The sequence below is a fragment of the Bos indicus genome, chromosome 7, assembly GCF_029378745.1.
Source record: "Bos indicus isolate NIAB-ARS_2022 breed Sahiwal x Tharparkar chromosome 7, NIAB-ARS_B.indTharparkar_mat_pri_1.0, whole genome shotgun sequence".
NCBI classification, from domain to species: Eukaryota; Metazoa; Chordata; class Mammalia; order Artiodactyla; family Bovidae; genus Bos; species Bos indicus.
The window spans coordinates 53,874,080-53,888,664 of NC_091766.1; the positions used below are offsets into that span (position 1 = coordinate 53,874,080).

The 14,585-nt window shown below is 41.8% G+C and overlaps 1 protein-coding gene across 4 annotated transcripts in view; it reads left to right on the plus strand.

Moving 5' to 3' along the window:
• ARHGAP26 (Rho GTPase activating protein 26) overlaps positions 1–14,585 on the plus strand; it is a 473,350-nt gene that overhangs the window by 372,827 nt on the left and 85,938 nt on the right. For all 4 annotated transcript variants that reach the window (XM_019965158.2, XM_070792123.1, XM_019965159.2 and 1 more), the window contains exon 19: positions 10,294–10,432. In XM_019965158.2, the coding sequence (XP_019820717.1) occupies positions 10,294–10,432 (139 nt within the window). The remainder of the gene's footprint in view (positions 1–10,293; positions 10,433–14,585) is intronic.

A 14,585-nucleotide genomic window follows, 5' to 3' on the forward strand; every position in this document is an offset into this window, starting at 1 on the left:
ATGGAGTACTGACTCATTAATGTCTAAAATGGAAAACAGCTTTGTCTTTAAAATTGACATTTAGAAGAGAGGGAGAATTTTCTCCTGACGAGAAAACTCAGTTTCTTTTTCCTTATTAAACATATGTTTTCATGCATAGGGCCTTGCCTCTCTACTGTCCCCCCCTTCGCCTCCCACTTTCTCGTTGTTTACTGAGGATTAACACTACACATTCAGACAAAGGGTTAAAAATTAAAATGAACTCCTGGACTCCTTTATGTTATCTCTGGCACATCTGCACAGCCTCAAGACAGCACCTATTTGTCTAGAAACATCCCCTGCTTAGCATCATTGTCTCATCTCGAGAACTTAACCTGTTTCTTGTTTGTGGGAGCCTTCATGATGTGTTTCTCACAGACATGGTTTGGTCAGATTAAGTTCACTAACTATATACCTTGTTGTGATGCTCCAGAAACTTTGTTGTTCACCTCCTGCACAGCCCTGAGTAGGGGAGCAATGTTTGGAACAATTTGTACCAAATAGATATCCCACAGTAAGTGAAGGCAGAGAGGAAAAAGCCAGAAGATACAAATTATGCATTGGTGTTCATGGTACTTGTTCTTTTTCCATGCTGGTAATACATACCGATTTATTTGCTCAGTTAAAGGTAATGGGTCTTTTTAATGTACATAGTCTAGCAGTAATAAGAATAGTGATATTAATAGCTAACTTTTACTTACAGCTTATTGTTCACAAGACATTGTGGTAAGCAGCCTTATATTTATCATATCATTTACTTTCCATAGCAGCATTATAAGGCCAATATTGTTAAGTCTCTTTTATAAATTTTGAACCTGAAGTCCAGAGAGTTGAAGAAACAGCTTGTTATGAGAGGAACTAAGGTTGAATTTAGGACTCCTTTCACAATCCAAGCTACTAAAACCTATTCTTGTTAATCTCTAATGATGTCATTTATTGAACATCTACTGTTAACCAAAGATAAATGAGACAAGATCTTTTTTCCAATGGCTTTCTTGTTTTCTCAGGATATAACTTACCATAATACAGTTTGCTAAGTGACATTCAATAAAATGACTAAATTATATGGTACCACTGAGGAGAAATAATTTCATTCAGCTTGTACTGGCCTCTGACAGATAGATAGAGGTTTTCTAGGCAGAGCAACAGTGGAGACAGTGGGAACAGCCTTCCAGAAGAACATTAATCAATTATCAACATTAATCAACTCGTATGTATTACAACAACACGGTTGTGGAAGAATCTTAGCTTGTATGTTAGCAAGTGGTCGGAGATGATGCCAGACAGTTGGATTGAGCCCCTCTGTCAGGGATCTTGAAAGCTATGGGAGAAAGGTTGACGTTTGCTCCAGAAAAATGGGACCTCTCAGGGATTCCAAGTAGAGGGGTAAAATGATTGTATCAGCACTTGAGAAAAACATCCCTGAAGCAGAACCAGATTGTACTTTGGTTGCTGATATCAAAATCACTCATTAGATAAATAACAAAACCATAGAGTTGATCATACTATTGTAAACTTGGGGCTATATATTTTTAAAGTCTTACTCAGAGACTGTAACCTTTAACCTATAGCCTTTACTTTATTATAGGCTAGGGTAGGATCCTAATGGCTTTTATTTGAGTTGTCTTGCCAGACTTCCCAAGTACTAGCTCATGGCATCATTTCCCATCAACAACTCCATACCCTGTACTCAGCATGGTTTATATGAAAGCGAAAGAACAGACTTGAGAGTCTGGCTCTTTTTGTGGTCAGATTTCAGAGTTGAAAGTTCAGAGGGCAAAGACTTTGGCTGTTTCCATGCTTATTTGAGGTAATAATTATTTTAAGTTGAACAGCTCATACCTTGTCACCTTAAGACATCGATCAGGCCCATACTTGGGGTTATAGTGGAAGTTACCAGTATTTATATGCATCTAGTTAAGATTTCAAAATACTGAATGCTGTCATTGTCCAAGATACCTGAAAGCCCAGAAATTCCGCAATTTCTTACAAAGTTTTTTCCATTTCTCTTTTTAAAGGTTACCTTGCCAGTGACTTTGAAAAATTTAAATGTCTAGAAAGAACAACCCTGTCAAGAAACAAACTGCCACCTTTTCAGAGCTTTGGTTAGACGTGAAATCTCAGGTTATGTGTATGTCTTCATCTTCCTGTTACTTTCTGACACATATTTAGTGGGATGGGACTGGCTTGTTCTTGGGCAGTCCATGGTGTTTCTTTTGGCCATACACTCAAAAAGGTTCCTGCACATGAAGCTGGACGTGGGTGTGCACAGGTGCCCAGGCACCTTGTGCTTTTATCAGTACTGCCCCTTTTAATGCCTATTGATGTTTTACAAAGTCAGTTACCGTGGTTCTTTTTCCAGTCCATCAATTGGCTTTGGAAGAGGTAGGAGAGTTGAGCTTTGAGTTGTTCATTCCCAGAAGTGCCCAAAGATCAGTGCCCCTTTTTCATACCTGTTAACTTTTAATCTTATGGTCAAGAGAAAGAGTAAGCAAATATGGATGGCCTCACTTAACACCTTTGTAAAAGCAGCAGGTCCTAAACCACCTTGCATTTCCATTAAAATGATAGTGTTTCTTTCAAGATTGTCTTGATTTGAGTTGATTTGGGCCACCAAATTGCCTTGATCTGCTTTTAACAAAATATTGGTGGCATTGAAATCTATTGCGTTCATTGTTGGGGTTTGTACACAAAATGTAGATCAATTAATAGAATACAATTGATTTGAATAGTTTCTGTCAACTCACCAGTGTTGGGCAATTGTATTTCATTTTCTTGGTATTTCAAGCAGCTGTTGATATGCAGAATGGATGATGATGATGATGAAGAAGAATGTCTGGACACTTTATTCCATGGAGATAACCCCTGTCACTATGGCCTGCTTGGGAAGCTAATCTTATGTCTCATGGCCATGGCTTTTTTCATTTGCTCATTGATTTTTTGTTATTGTTGTTGTTGTTACCTTTCCTTACATTGGTCCCCGAGGACATTCTTTTTGCATGCATGCTTAGTCATGTCCGATTCTTTGTGACCCAGCGACCCAATGGTCTGTCACCTGCCAGGTTCCTCTGTCCATGGGATTTCCCAAGCAAGAATACTAAAGTGGGTGCCATTTCTTACTCTAGGGGACCTTCCTGACCCAGGGATCAAACCTGCATCTCCTGTGTCTTCTGCATTGGCAGGTGGATTCTTTACCACTGTGCCACCTTCTTTTTGGTTCTATCAAGTTAGGTCTAGAAATAAGCTGGAATTACTTCTATGCTGGGCCAGAATGGTTCTGTCACAGACCTTTTTTCTATTTGTTGTGTCTAATGCCATGTAAACTGTTCTTCCTTAGTTTCATAGGTTGTGGATCTGAACATGTGTATTCCCCCCACCACCCTACCAGTAAAGCCCCAGAAAAACCAAGCATATTTGAGCTGTGAAGCTTCTTTAATGGTTCTCAAGTAATGATGGAGCTTTGTTATGTTACACTCTATTCCTCTCTGTCAGCAAAGATAATAGGAAATAGAATCATTTTGGAGATAAGGAAAATCAGAGCCTCCCATGGGTTACCCAGGCCAGCTATATAAATGGCCAGTTACTAAATGAAATTGGTTCCTTTTGAGGGACTTTTAATAAAACTCCACAAACTACTTTCCAAATTGTTGTTCTCTGGGCCAAAATGCTGATATCAACAGGACATTGGACTTCCAACTGTCCTTAAAAAACCTCTCTGTGCCTGTAGCCTCTGAATTTGGCTTCTTAACTGTTATATTAAATGAGCCCTGCTAAGACTTGCCTGGCTTTCCAGAAGAAAGGCACTGGATTTATGGCTTGCCGTGCCCGGAGCAATCCTGCTCTACAGCCTGTTGTTAAAAGAGTGGGCAGTGTGTAAGCTGGTATGTGTAGGCCTAGTCCTCCACCTCCAAAGCAGACACTCTTCAGATTAATAAGCCCATAACTTGTTATTTTTTATTGCTTGAAACCCTGATGCACCGTGTCTCAGAAAAGTGCTTAGTCTCCTCTCTCTAGAAGCCTTTCTCTTCTGCCTTGTAATCCCAGGCCTCGGTCGTTGATTTATTGTCTCAACTACTTTTCAGTTACAGACCAGGAACTCTTCATCATTACCTAATTTTCCTCTCATAAAAATCACAGCACATAATAAAGAGTAGACCACACACATTATGGGGAGGCTTCTAATCCTTGTAAATTGCAGAAGCATGTAACAGGTGGAATCAGAAAAGGTACAAAAATGTATATGTGACGTGGCTAAGAATAAATCCCACAAGTATCAACGGTCTCCAGTGTTGAGATGGGCCCAAGGGAGGGTCGGGGGGTGGACAGTGAAATTTGAATTTTGTAGACAAGGGGGAAAGAACAGCACATTCTAACATTGCTGTAAGCATTTGAGATTGATGTTTTGCAAAGAACAGTAATTAAATTTGCACTTAAAAATTAAATCCTCTGCAGATAATTCATTGTTGAGTCTCCAGTTATTTTCCTTTTTATATTTTTTTATTGGATGCAATCATGTCTTTTGGGCACTGAGTGTCAAACTGTGTTAGGTGCTTCTGTCCTCACCTCAGTCCCAGGAGTTTTTATAGATGCAGCATCTGAAGGTCAGAGTTGTATAACTTGTCCAAAGTCACAGAGCTAGTGAGTGACTAAAATCAGATCCATCAGACTCCAGAACTATAATCTTTGCATTTTGTCTTTTGTCTCTCAAATTAATAACAGATATAAAGGCCACAGGTTATTAAGACCCAGACAGTCCAGCTAAGCTGTCTTAAGTCCTAGTCCAACTGTACTCATCCATATGACCTTGAACAAATCAGTTCGTCTCAATGAGTCTCACCTATAAGATGACAGTGCTTAACTTGACATCTGCTTCTGTTGTGTCCAACTCTTTGCGACCCCATGGACTGTAGCCTGCCAGGCTCCTCTGTCCATGGGATTTTCCAGACAAGAATACTGGAGTAGTTTGCCATCCCCTCCTTCAGGGGATCTTCCCGACCCAGGGACTGAACCCACGTCTCCTGTGTCTCCTGCATTGGCAGCTGGGTTCTTTACCAGTAGCGCCACCTGGGAAGCCCCAAGGATAATGGTAAATCCTGAGAGAAATTGAAAATGCTAGTTGCTCAGTTGTGTCCAACTCTCTGCCACCCCACAGACTATAGCCCACCAGGCTCCTCCATCCATGAGATTCTCCAGGCAAGAATACTGAAGTGGGTAGCCATTCCCTTCTACAGGGTGTCTTTCCTACCCAGGGATTGAACCCTGGTCTCCTGCATTGCAGGCAGATTTTTTACTGTCTGAGCCACCAGGGAAGCCCAAGTCCTGAGATAATCCATGTGAATAACAGCATGATAAACACTCAACAAACTTTGAATATTTTTATTGTCCTTTACACTAACTCTACCTCCTGCCCACTCTTTATCAGGTTCTGTGCTCAGCATTTAATATACATTAACTTTTCAGTATCTCTGCAGGATAGGTGTTAGATTCCCATTTACGGAAGGGAAACAGCTCAGAGGGGTTAAGGCTTTTGCCCAAGTTGAACCCAAGTCTGTATGGCTCCAATGCCTATTTGCATTCTCCCCATAAAATGATGGTAAATTCCTTTCCTATATATTTATTTTTTTGGATGATGTTTAGGTTATTTTTTAAATTAATTTTTATTGGAGTCTAGTTGATTTACATTGTTGTTTCTTCTCAGTTATGCGTATATCCACCCTTTTTTAGATTCTTTTCCCTTATAGCTCATTATAGAGTATTGAGTAACATTCCCTGTGCAATACAGTAGGTTCTTATTAGTTATCTAATTTCTGTATAGTAATATGCATATGCATATGTCAGTCTCAGTCTCTCCATTCATCCCTACCCCACATTCCCATTGGTAACCATAGTTTATATTATGTATCTGTGACTCTGTTTCTGTTTTGTAGATAAGTTCATTTGTATAATACCACTTCTTTAGATTCCACATATAAGTTGCATCTGTGACATGGCAATGATGCCACTGTCTGTGTTGGTGATGTTAGTCCTGCCCGCTGAGCAGCCAGACCAGGACTTAGCCCAGCTCTGTGTGAGTGCAGAGGCCAAGCCATCCCTGACCATTCTGCCACACAGCTGAAGGGGAAACAGTAGCCTGGTATTTACAGGTCTGCTCATTCCTCTTATAGGAATCTTGAAATTAGGGATACTTGGGAGAGTTATTTAGAATCATATTTTTATTTTATGGTCTTCTCCCTGTTAGCTTCCAGAAGGCTTAGAGCCTTCCTAATAACTTTTATTTCTAAGGCATTCCTAAGCCAGAATTCTTTTGTAAATTTGAACAGAATTAATGGGACACTTGGGGTATGGAATAAACCTTGCCCCCCCTCCCCGCTTTTGTGTTAATTTGGAAAGTCTCTGTGAGATGAGTAGATTGTTCAGCTACCTGGTAGAGCCCCATAAATCCATTGCTCAGAGATTACGTGAGCTCATACTTCCATTGTTCGGCAGAGATGTTGATTCTACTCATCAGAATGAAGGAAACTGCACAGGGTTCTTTTGAAGTCATCCCTTCCAAACAGATTAGGATTGGAATAACAGCAAAATTGTGAATCATTCGAATTCTCTTTAGAATTCCAGCTCACTTTTATTTTTTTTTTTCCTAATTTTATTTTATTTTTAAACTTTACATAATTGTATTAGTTTTGCCAAATATCAAAATGAATCCGCCACAGGTATACATGTGTTCCCCATCCTGAACCCTCCTCCCACCTCCCTCCCCATACCATCCCTCTGGGTCGTCCCAGTGCACTAGCCCCAAGCATCCAGTATCGTGCATCGAACCTGGACTGGCAACTCGTTTCTTACATGATATTTTACATGTTTCAATGTCATTCTCCCAAATCTTCCCACCCTCTCCCTCTCCCACAGAGTCCATAAGACTGTTCTATACATCAGTGTCTCTTTTGCTGTCTCGTAGCACACAGGCATCTCTTGGCCTGGCTGAGAAGTTGGCTCAACAGTGAGCAGCCTTTAAACAACTTGTATGTATTTGAGTTTCAGAGTTAAAGGAACAACAGTAGTTTGGGGAATGATTGCCCAGACTCCATAGTGAAAGTTTGTATCTTCTGTTCTGAATTGGTCAGATTTGCAGAAGTGCCCTCGTGCCTTGGAAAAATACATGTGTAATAATAATGATGATAGTCCTGTGTCTGGCGCTCCACATTTCATAGCAGGCTCACTTGCACATGTGTCCATTAGATCCTGAAAATAGCCCTGTCTAAGTTCTTCAAAAGCCTGGGCCTGGCTTGCACTGAGGCCCAGAGAGCTAGACTTCAGGACTATAGCTCTGGCCCATGGAGAAAATCTCCGTCTTCTAGAACTGATTCTAGTACGCTCCAATAGCTTTCCTTTTAGAGAGAATAGCCAATAAGCAGAATGTAATTCCCATGTCTCCTATTTATCAGTGTATAAACACGGTTTTGGAGGCAGTTTTCCACTCCTCTCTTTAAATCCGTAGTTCTTCCTTATGACTCACTCTTCTTTGTTTCTCTAGCATCTAGTAGTTTTTAGGAAAGAGGAAATGCTCACTTTTCTGGTGACAGTTGAAATGGAAATGCTGCATATGCATTATCGTTTTTCTTATTGTGGTTGTGCGAGGATCCCATTCTCAGTAGCTCACTCGGAAAAGAAAGACAAAATTTGGAAGCCAGACATAGGAGGTGGGGGCCTATCACTTAGTTTGAATTCACTTTCAGATATTTTTTGCTTGGAATTGCGGAACATGCTGTACTTAAGGCCAGAGGCAGAAGGGTGTTAAGAGACATCATCATTTGTTGAAATCTGTATTGTGGGTTTGGGCACCAGCTCTGGTAGTGTAGGTTGGCTGGAGAAGATGAGCTGAATGCTGAGAACTGCTGTGGAGATGGGGAGGGGAGTTGTTGGAAACTGCAGGTCTAGGGTTCCATCCAAGCCCCTCTCCTGCTGGGCCATGTGGTTCAGGAAATCTCTCCTTGTGGAATGGTCATCCTGCTTGGCTACACCGAGTTGACCTAGCACAGTGACTGGCAGATGCAAACACTGATATATAAGAGCAAGTGCCAGTGTTATTGGTGCACAGGGTATCACCTAGAAGCAGCCCTGGCTGGATTGGTGGGGCGCAGAACGAAGTGGGAGAGAGCTTCTTAGGTCTGTGCTTAGGTCTTAGCACTGTGGTCCTTGAGCTCAGCAACAACCATAGTTTCTCTTTTCTTTCCTCGAAGATCCTCAGAAGGAGCCTGGTGACATGGGTAGCATGGGTACTTATTTTGGGGGTTCAAGCTCCCCTGGAAGCTAGGGGGTTTTTGTTGTTTTTGCTTTAAGTTTCCTTCTTTCCTTACATCCTTACCCCAGATGAACTCAGCTATGTAGTGATTCATTTTATTTTGTGGAAAATTCAGTCCCTTGGGGGAAAATATGGTAATACTGTTTTCAGACAGCTGTGTTTGGAAGGGAGACTGACTGAACCAGCTGGCTGGCATCATTGGAACCCAAAGACCTGCCAACTCATGGAGAGCAGCTGTTTTGGCTGAAATTCTTATCATTCTTATGACTTAGCTTCCTATATCTCAGCTTCTGACTTCTGCTTTTTAATGCATGCACAAAAGAAAGAAAACCATGGGAAAGATTCTCATGTGTCTAGAGCCACCCATAGGCGAGGGGCATGGGGGTGCCACCACTTTCCTCTCATCACTTGTGATTATTGGGAAACAGAAGATCCAGAAGACTCCAGAGTATGAGATGATAATGAATGGGTCAATAAATGTTGATATCTTAATACAGTGGGTATATTATGCAGCCAAGAAGAATAAGGTTTGAAGATTTTTTTAATGAAGGGGGAAATGTTATAATACAATGTTAGAAGAAACATATAGGATACAAACTGTAAAAAGAATAGGATTCCAATTGTGGAGAAGTGTATTTTAACATTAAGTGAGATAACACATACAAAGCGCTTGAGGTGGTACCTGACGTGGTCGATCCTCAGTTAATCACAGCTACTAGATGCAGACTGTCTAAACCACAGGAAGCATGTTGGCCTCAAGCACTGCTGTACCCAGAGTGCTGGTAGAAAGGAGATGCTCAAAAGATCTTTCCAGGCTGAATGAATTAGTGTTGTTGTTATTATATGCACTTAAAAAGAAACCTAGAAAATCTAGGGACACAGGTTTTCTATGTTATCATCTGTAATTATATTTGTAATTGTGGCAGTTTAACCTCTCTGCCTCAGTCCTTCATTATAAATGATGAGAACAGTACCTGACGCTCAGGGTCACTCAGAACTGAGTGAGCTACGTGGAAAACACATGCAGCGACTGGTCCTTAGGGAGCCAACGTTGCAGGGTGGTGACTGTAATCATGGTGAGCACCATGTAAGTGGTAGCTGTTATAATAATTCTGTCATACTTGGATCTGTAGGAAAAAAGACAAGCATTGTCATGAATTTTATCTGTCATTTTCTTCTCACCTTTTTTTTTTTTTTTTTTAAACCGTGGACCTGTTTTGTTTTGTTTTGCAACGAAAGCTTAAAACAAAAAAGCTCATGTGAAAATAAAATTCAAATGCTAACAGTGGTTATCTCTAGATAGTGGAATTGGGAGAGTTTTTCTGTTTTCTTCTTGAAGCTTTTCTACATTTTCCAAACAGTTTGTAGTATGTATGTTACTTCTGTCATCAAGAGTTGGGGAAAACAGCCTTTTTTTTTTCAGCTCAAAGATAACACAAAGCTGCTGAAGTATAAAAGATGGTCCAGCTAGAGATGATTGAGGATGAGAAAATGATGCCCTGTTCTGGGCTTCTTTGGTGTCATTTAAATGCATGTTTCACATCTTCAGAAAATTGTGAAGCAGTTGTTAAGAACTGGGAAATAGACCCATGGACAGTGAAGAACAGGAAAGTGATTTTGATTAATCAGTTCTAGATAAAGGTGATCAAAAAAATTTTAAGTCCTTTTCACAGACAGTGGCTACTTTTGTTGTTTTTGGAGAGAACAACAGAAAGAAGATCCATGCAAATGATAACAGAGGGGGTGGGAAGTGGAAGTGGATGGTTCCTGACCCTTGGGGTGTACTTCCAAAGGAGACTGTTCCCTGCCAGCTCCTAGAGATGCTTACAACAGAGTCCTGAACAGATGCTGATGGTCTTTTTCTTTTTCTTGCTGATTCTTAGACCCCACTAGACTTTTTAATCATACAGGTCCAGACTTGTGCTTTCTTCTGGGTTCACATTAGTGTGTAACTTTTTTATGAAACTATTTTGCAGATATTTAACACCGTGCCAGACGCGCCCCTCACCAATGCCCAACTGCACCTGTCTCGGAAGAAGAGCAGCGACTCCAAACCCCCATCCTGCAGCGAGAGGCCCTTGACGCTCTTCCACACCGTGCAGTCGACAGAGAAACGTGAGTCACTGCATAGGGTGCCCTGGGGACACCTTGGCCTCATCCCTGCTGCCCAGAGAACTCACCTCTGCCTTTGTGTGTGAGCTGCTGCCTTTTGTGTCCTTGAGGACAGTGTATTGACCATCATGCCCTCCCAGGTTCTGTGGCTGAGTAACCTCGACAGGACAGGAAGCAGGGGTGCTGAGGATGAAAGGCAAGGAGCCGCACTGTCCAGGATCCACTTTCCAGATCTCCTGTGGGCAGATAGCTGAGCCTCTTTTCCTCCAGTCACACAGTCAAAACTTAGCTCAGGCGCTGCTTCTTCAGCCCCTCTTTTGTTATTGGCTCCGCTAGAACCAGTTTTCCTTCCTTTTCTCAGGTTGTAATTCTATGCTTATTAGCACGAGTCACGCGTACTACTGGAATGGGGCTTTCTCTGTTGGGGGACCTTGTTTGGCTTGCTTTTACTTCCCCTCCACTTCTCCCAGGCCTGGCACACAGTAGATACTTACTAAGCATGTGGAATTAATTAATAGATTAATAAGAGAGCACTACCCTCCTTTCTCCAAATAGCAGAGGGTTCTCACCATGACTGTATCAAATCTTGTTTCCACTTATGGATTTCTGTGTACTTTGTAGCAATCGGGTTACTGGGCTCTCAGATCTCCAGTGTGGCTTCTCTTCAGTTCCTGTAATGAGGGAGTTCAGTGGTGGACGAGGGGGGTTGAAGGCCCCAGCACTGCCCACAGGCAGGCAGACCTGGGCTCCTGTACCAGTGACAGTGTTTGGGCAAGCCTCCTACTTTCTCTCAGCTTCAGTTTACTTGTGTGTACAGTAGGGTTAATAGGACCTAACTCAGAGTAAAGTGATGGGGATTCAGCAAACTTATGCCGTTAAACAGCTACCACAGGACGTGGCAAGGATGACCGGCTGAAAGCTGCTGCCATCATCATTAGTTCCTGTTTAATCACATGCAGGAACCAAGGAGGATAAAACCGTGACCTTGTCTGTAAGGAGCTCAAGACTGAGTAACAGAAGTAGACAGGTGAATAGCTGACAGTAAGTCGGCAGATGGCTGCTCTCACAGAGACATGTGTCTTTGGGGAGGCAGGAGAACGTGATGGTTGACAGTGCCTGTGGGCACAGTGGCCTGGGTGAGAGCCTGCTCGATGCTCCCTGGCTGTGCCACGTGGGCCCGCTCTCTGCTACTGCAGGGCCTCAGACTCCTCTTCTGCAAGACAGGGATAATGGTTTTCTACCTCACAGGTTTGTTGTGAGGATTAAAGCACTTCAGATGGTGCTCCGTAAATGCTGGGGGTGTGAAAGTGCTATGATTATTATATAATTATTATATATTTTTATTTAATATATTAATATGTAGTCTGTATGTTTTTTATATATTTATACAAATATGATATGTCTGTTATGTATTATGTGATAATAACAATATTCTCTATGAGTTACAATAAAATCACAAATCAGAAAAAATTGATCCTCTTGGCTTTGAGGAGGGAAGGCATTCCATATCTGGATTGGCATCTTTCTGTTTGTTACCTAAAATGTTTTCTATCCCTTTGCCTTCCTATCATTATTCCTGAGAACAAATCTTCCCCACCTTGGAGGATCACTACTTTTAAAGAGATTGCTGTATCCCATAATGTGGCCACACCTTGGTGCATCCACTTGGGTTGTTTCAGATACCTTGTTTTTATGAATAAAGCCACTATATCGTCCTTGTAGCTGAATCTGTTCATATTTATGATTATTTCCTTAAGATAAATTCCTAGAAGAATCCCTGGGTCAGCAGATAGGTACAGTTTCAGGGCTTTGACCCCGTACTGCAATTGGCTTCCCTTCAGACAGTAGCCTGTGTTCCCCTTAAGTATCTGGCTAGGGTCGTTCTCACTGTGGTCTGTCCCAGAGAATACTTGCAACAGGCCTGGCCTCACCCTCATCTGCCACGAACACAGCATCTGGCTGTGGGGTGAGAAGCTTCTCATGTTTCCAGGACAGCCACGGTCACCTAAGGTTTTGTGCTAAGCAGTGTACGTTTGCGGCTCAGGACAGATCAGATGATATTAGTAAATTCCTCTAAGCTTGAAAAAGTGCCAGGTTGATGCTTAGATGGAAACAGAGGCAGCTATGGATTAAAGCATATTCTAGAGCATGTAAGAAAGAAGGTGGCGATTAGGAGAAAATCAATTAGATCTCTTCTCAAGATTAATTCTGTCACACGAGGCGGCGAGTGAAAGTTAAGGATGTGTGAAGGCAGACGTGCCTAAGCTGCAGATCAAGCTGTCCTTGTCTGAACACAGTGGACAGGAGGCTGTGAGATGGGAAGACAGTGAAGCAGCAGATCTAACCTGAGAGCAGGAGGAAACCCTCCCTGGAAACAGGCTGAATGCTCGTGTGTGAGGATACTTGCGGGATGCTCAGCTTTCCTCCTTTCCTTGGGAGAAACATTGTTGTTGAAAAGTATATAAGGGTGTATGTATAATATACTTTTTAGAGTTTGTTTTGGAACCCCCAGCTCCCCAGGAAATTAGAACAGTACTCAGGCTGGCCTGGAAAGCACCGTAGGAGAAGTGGGTGAGGAAGCCTGGCCAGGAGCTGAAGGTTCTGCCAGCACTCACTCTTCCTAGGTTGCAGTGCAGCCGCTCACCACTGTCACATGAGCAGGTGGCAGGGCACTATTGCCACACACCAAACCCTCCCCTTTGTCTGATCTATGGACAAAGATGGAAGACTTTATCAAAGCACATCGCTGTTTACTTTTTGGGATCAAAGTACAGGTGAAGACTCTGCAGGTAATCTGTGAAAAAAAAATCTTATATTTCCATACAGTGATGTTTTTCAGTTTAAGGCCTCTATCCATGCCTAGCTCAGTACTTCCCAAACTTGCATCATTTACATAAGCCTTCATCTACTCTTTGGGCCACAACCATATAACTTTTCCACAGTTGTTTGTTTGATACATTTCTTTAAATCAGTTTTTAAGAACCTCACTTCTAAAAAAAAAAAAGAACCTCATTTCTTTACATTGACTCATCCTATTCAGTAAAATTTCTAAAATATCAGTTTTGTTATCTTACCGAATTACTCTTTAATATACATGAAAACATTCAGTTCTGTTGCTCAGTCGTGTCCGACTCTTTGCGACCCCGTGGACTGCAGCACGCCAGGCCTCCCTGTCCATCACCAACTCCTGGAGTTTACTCAAAACTCATGTCCATTGAGTCATTGATGCCATCCAACCATCTCATCCTCTGTTGTTCCCTTCTCCTCCCACCTTCAATCTTTCCCAGCATCAGGGTCTTTTCCTATGAGTCAGTTCTTTACATCAGGTGGCCAAAGTATTGGAGTTTTCAGCTTCAACATTAGTCCTTCCAATGACTACTCAGGACTGATTTCCTTTAGAATGGACTGGTTGGATCTCCTTGCTGTCCCAGGGACTCTCAAGAGTCTTCTCCAACACCACAATTCAAAAGCATCCATTCTTCAGTGCTCAGCTTTCTTTATGGTCTAGCTCTCACATCCAAACATGACTACTGGAAAAACCATAGCATAGATGGACCTTTGTTGGCAAAGTAATGTCTCTGCTTTTTAATATGCTGTCTAGGTTGGTCATAACTTTTCTTCCAAGGAGCAAGCATCAACTGTCTCACAGTTTCCATTGTTTGCCCATCTATTTGCCATGAAATGATGGGACTGGATGTCATGATCTTAGTTTTCTGAATGTTGAGTTTTAAGGCACCTTTTTCACTTTCCTCTTTCACTTTCATCAAGAGGCTCTTTAGTTCTTCTTCGCTTTCTGCCATAAAGGTGGTGTCATCGGCATATCTGAGGTTATTGATAATTCTCCCCACAATCTTGATTCCAGCTTGTGCTTCATCTAGCCCAGAATTTCTCATGATGTATTCTGCATATAAGTTAAATAAGCAGGTTGACAATATACAACCTTGGCATACTCCTTTCCCTATTTGGAACCAGTCTGTTAAATACATGGATTTTTAAATATTGAAACATAAGTAACTGTTAAGCTAAAGAATGTTCATCCACATCAAACCTTAGAATTGTCATATGTCCCAACTTTGGAACATGTACCACAGTTTGGAGTCCATAGATCTTGCTCTAAATTTTTGATTGAGATCCTTCCTCTTAACATACACAGACT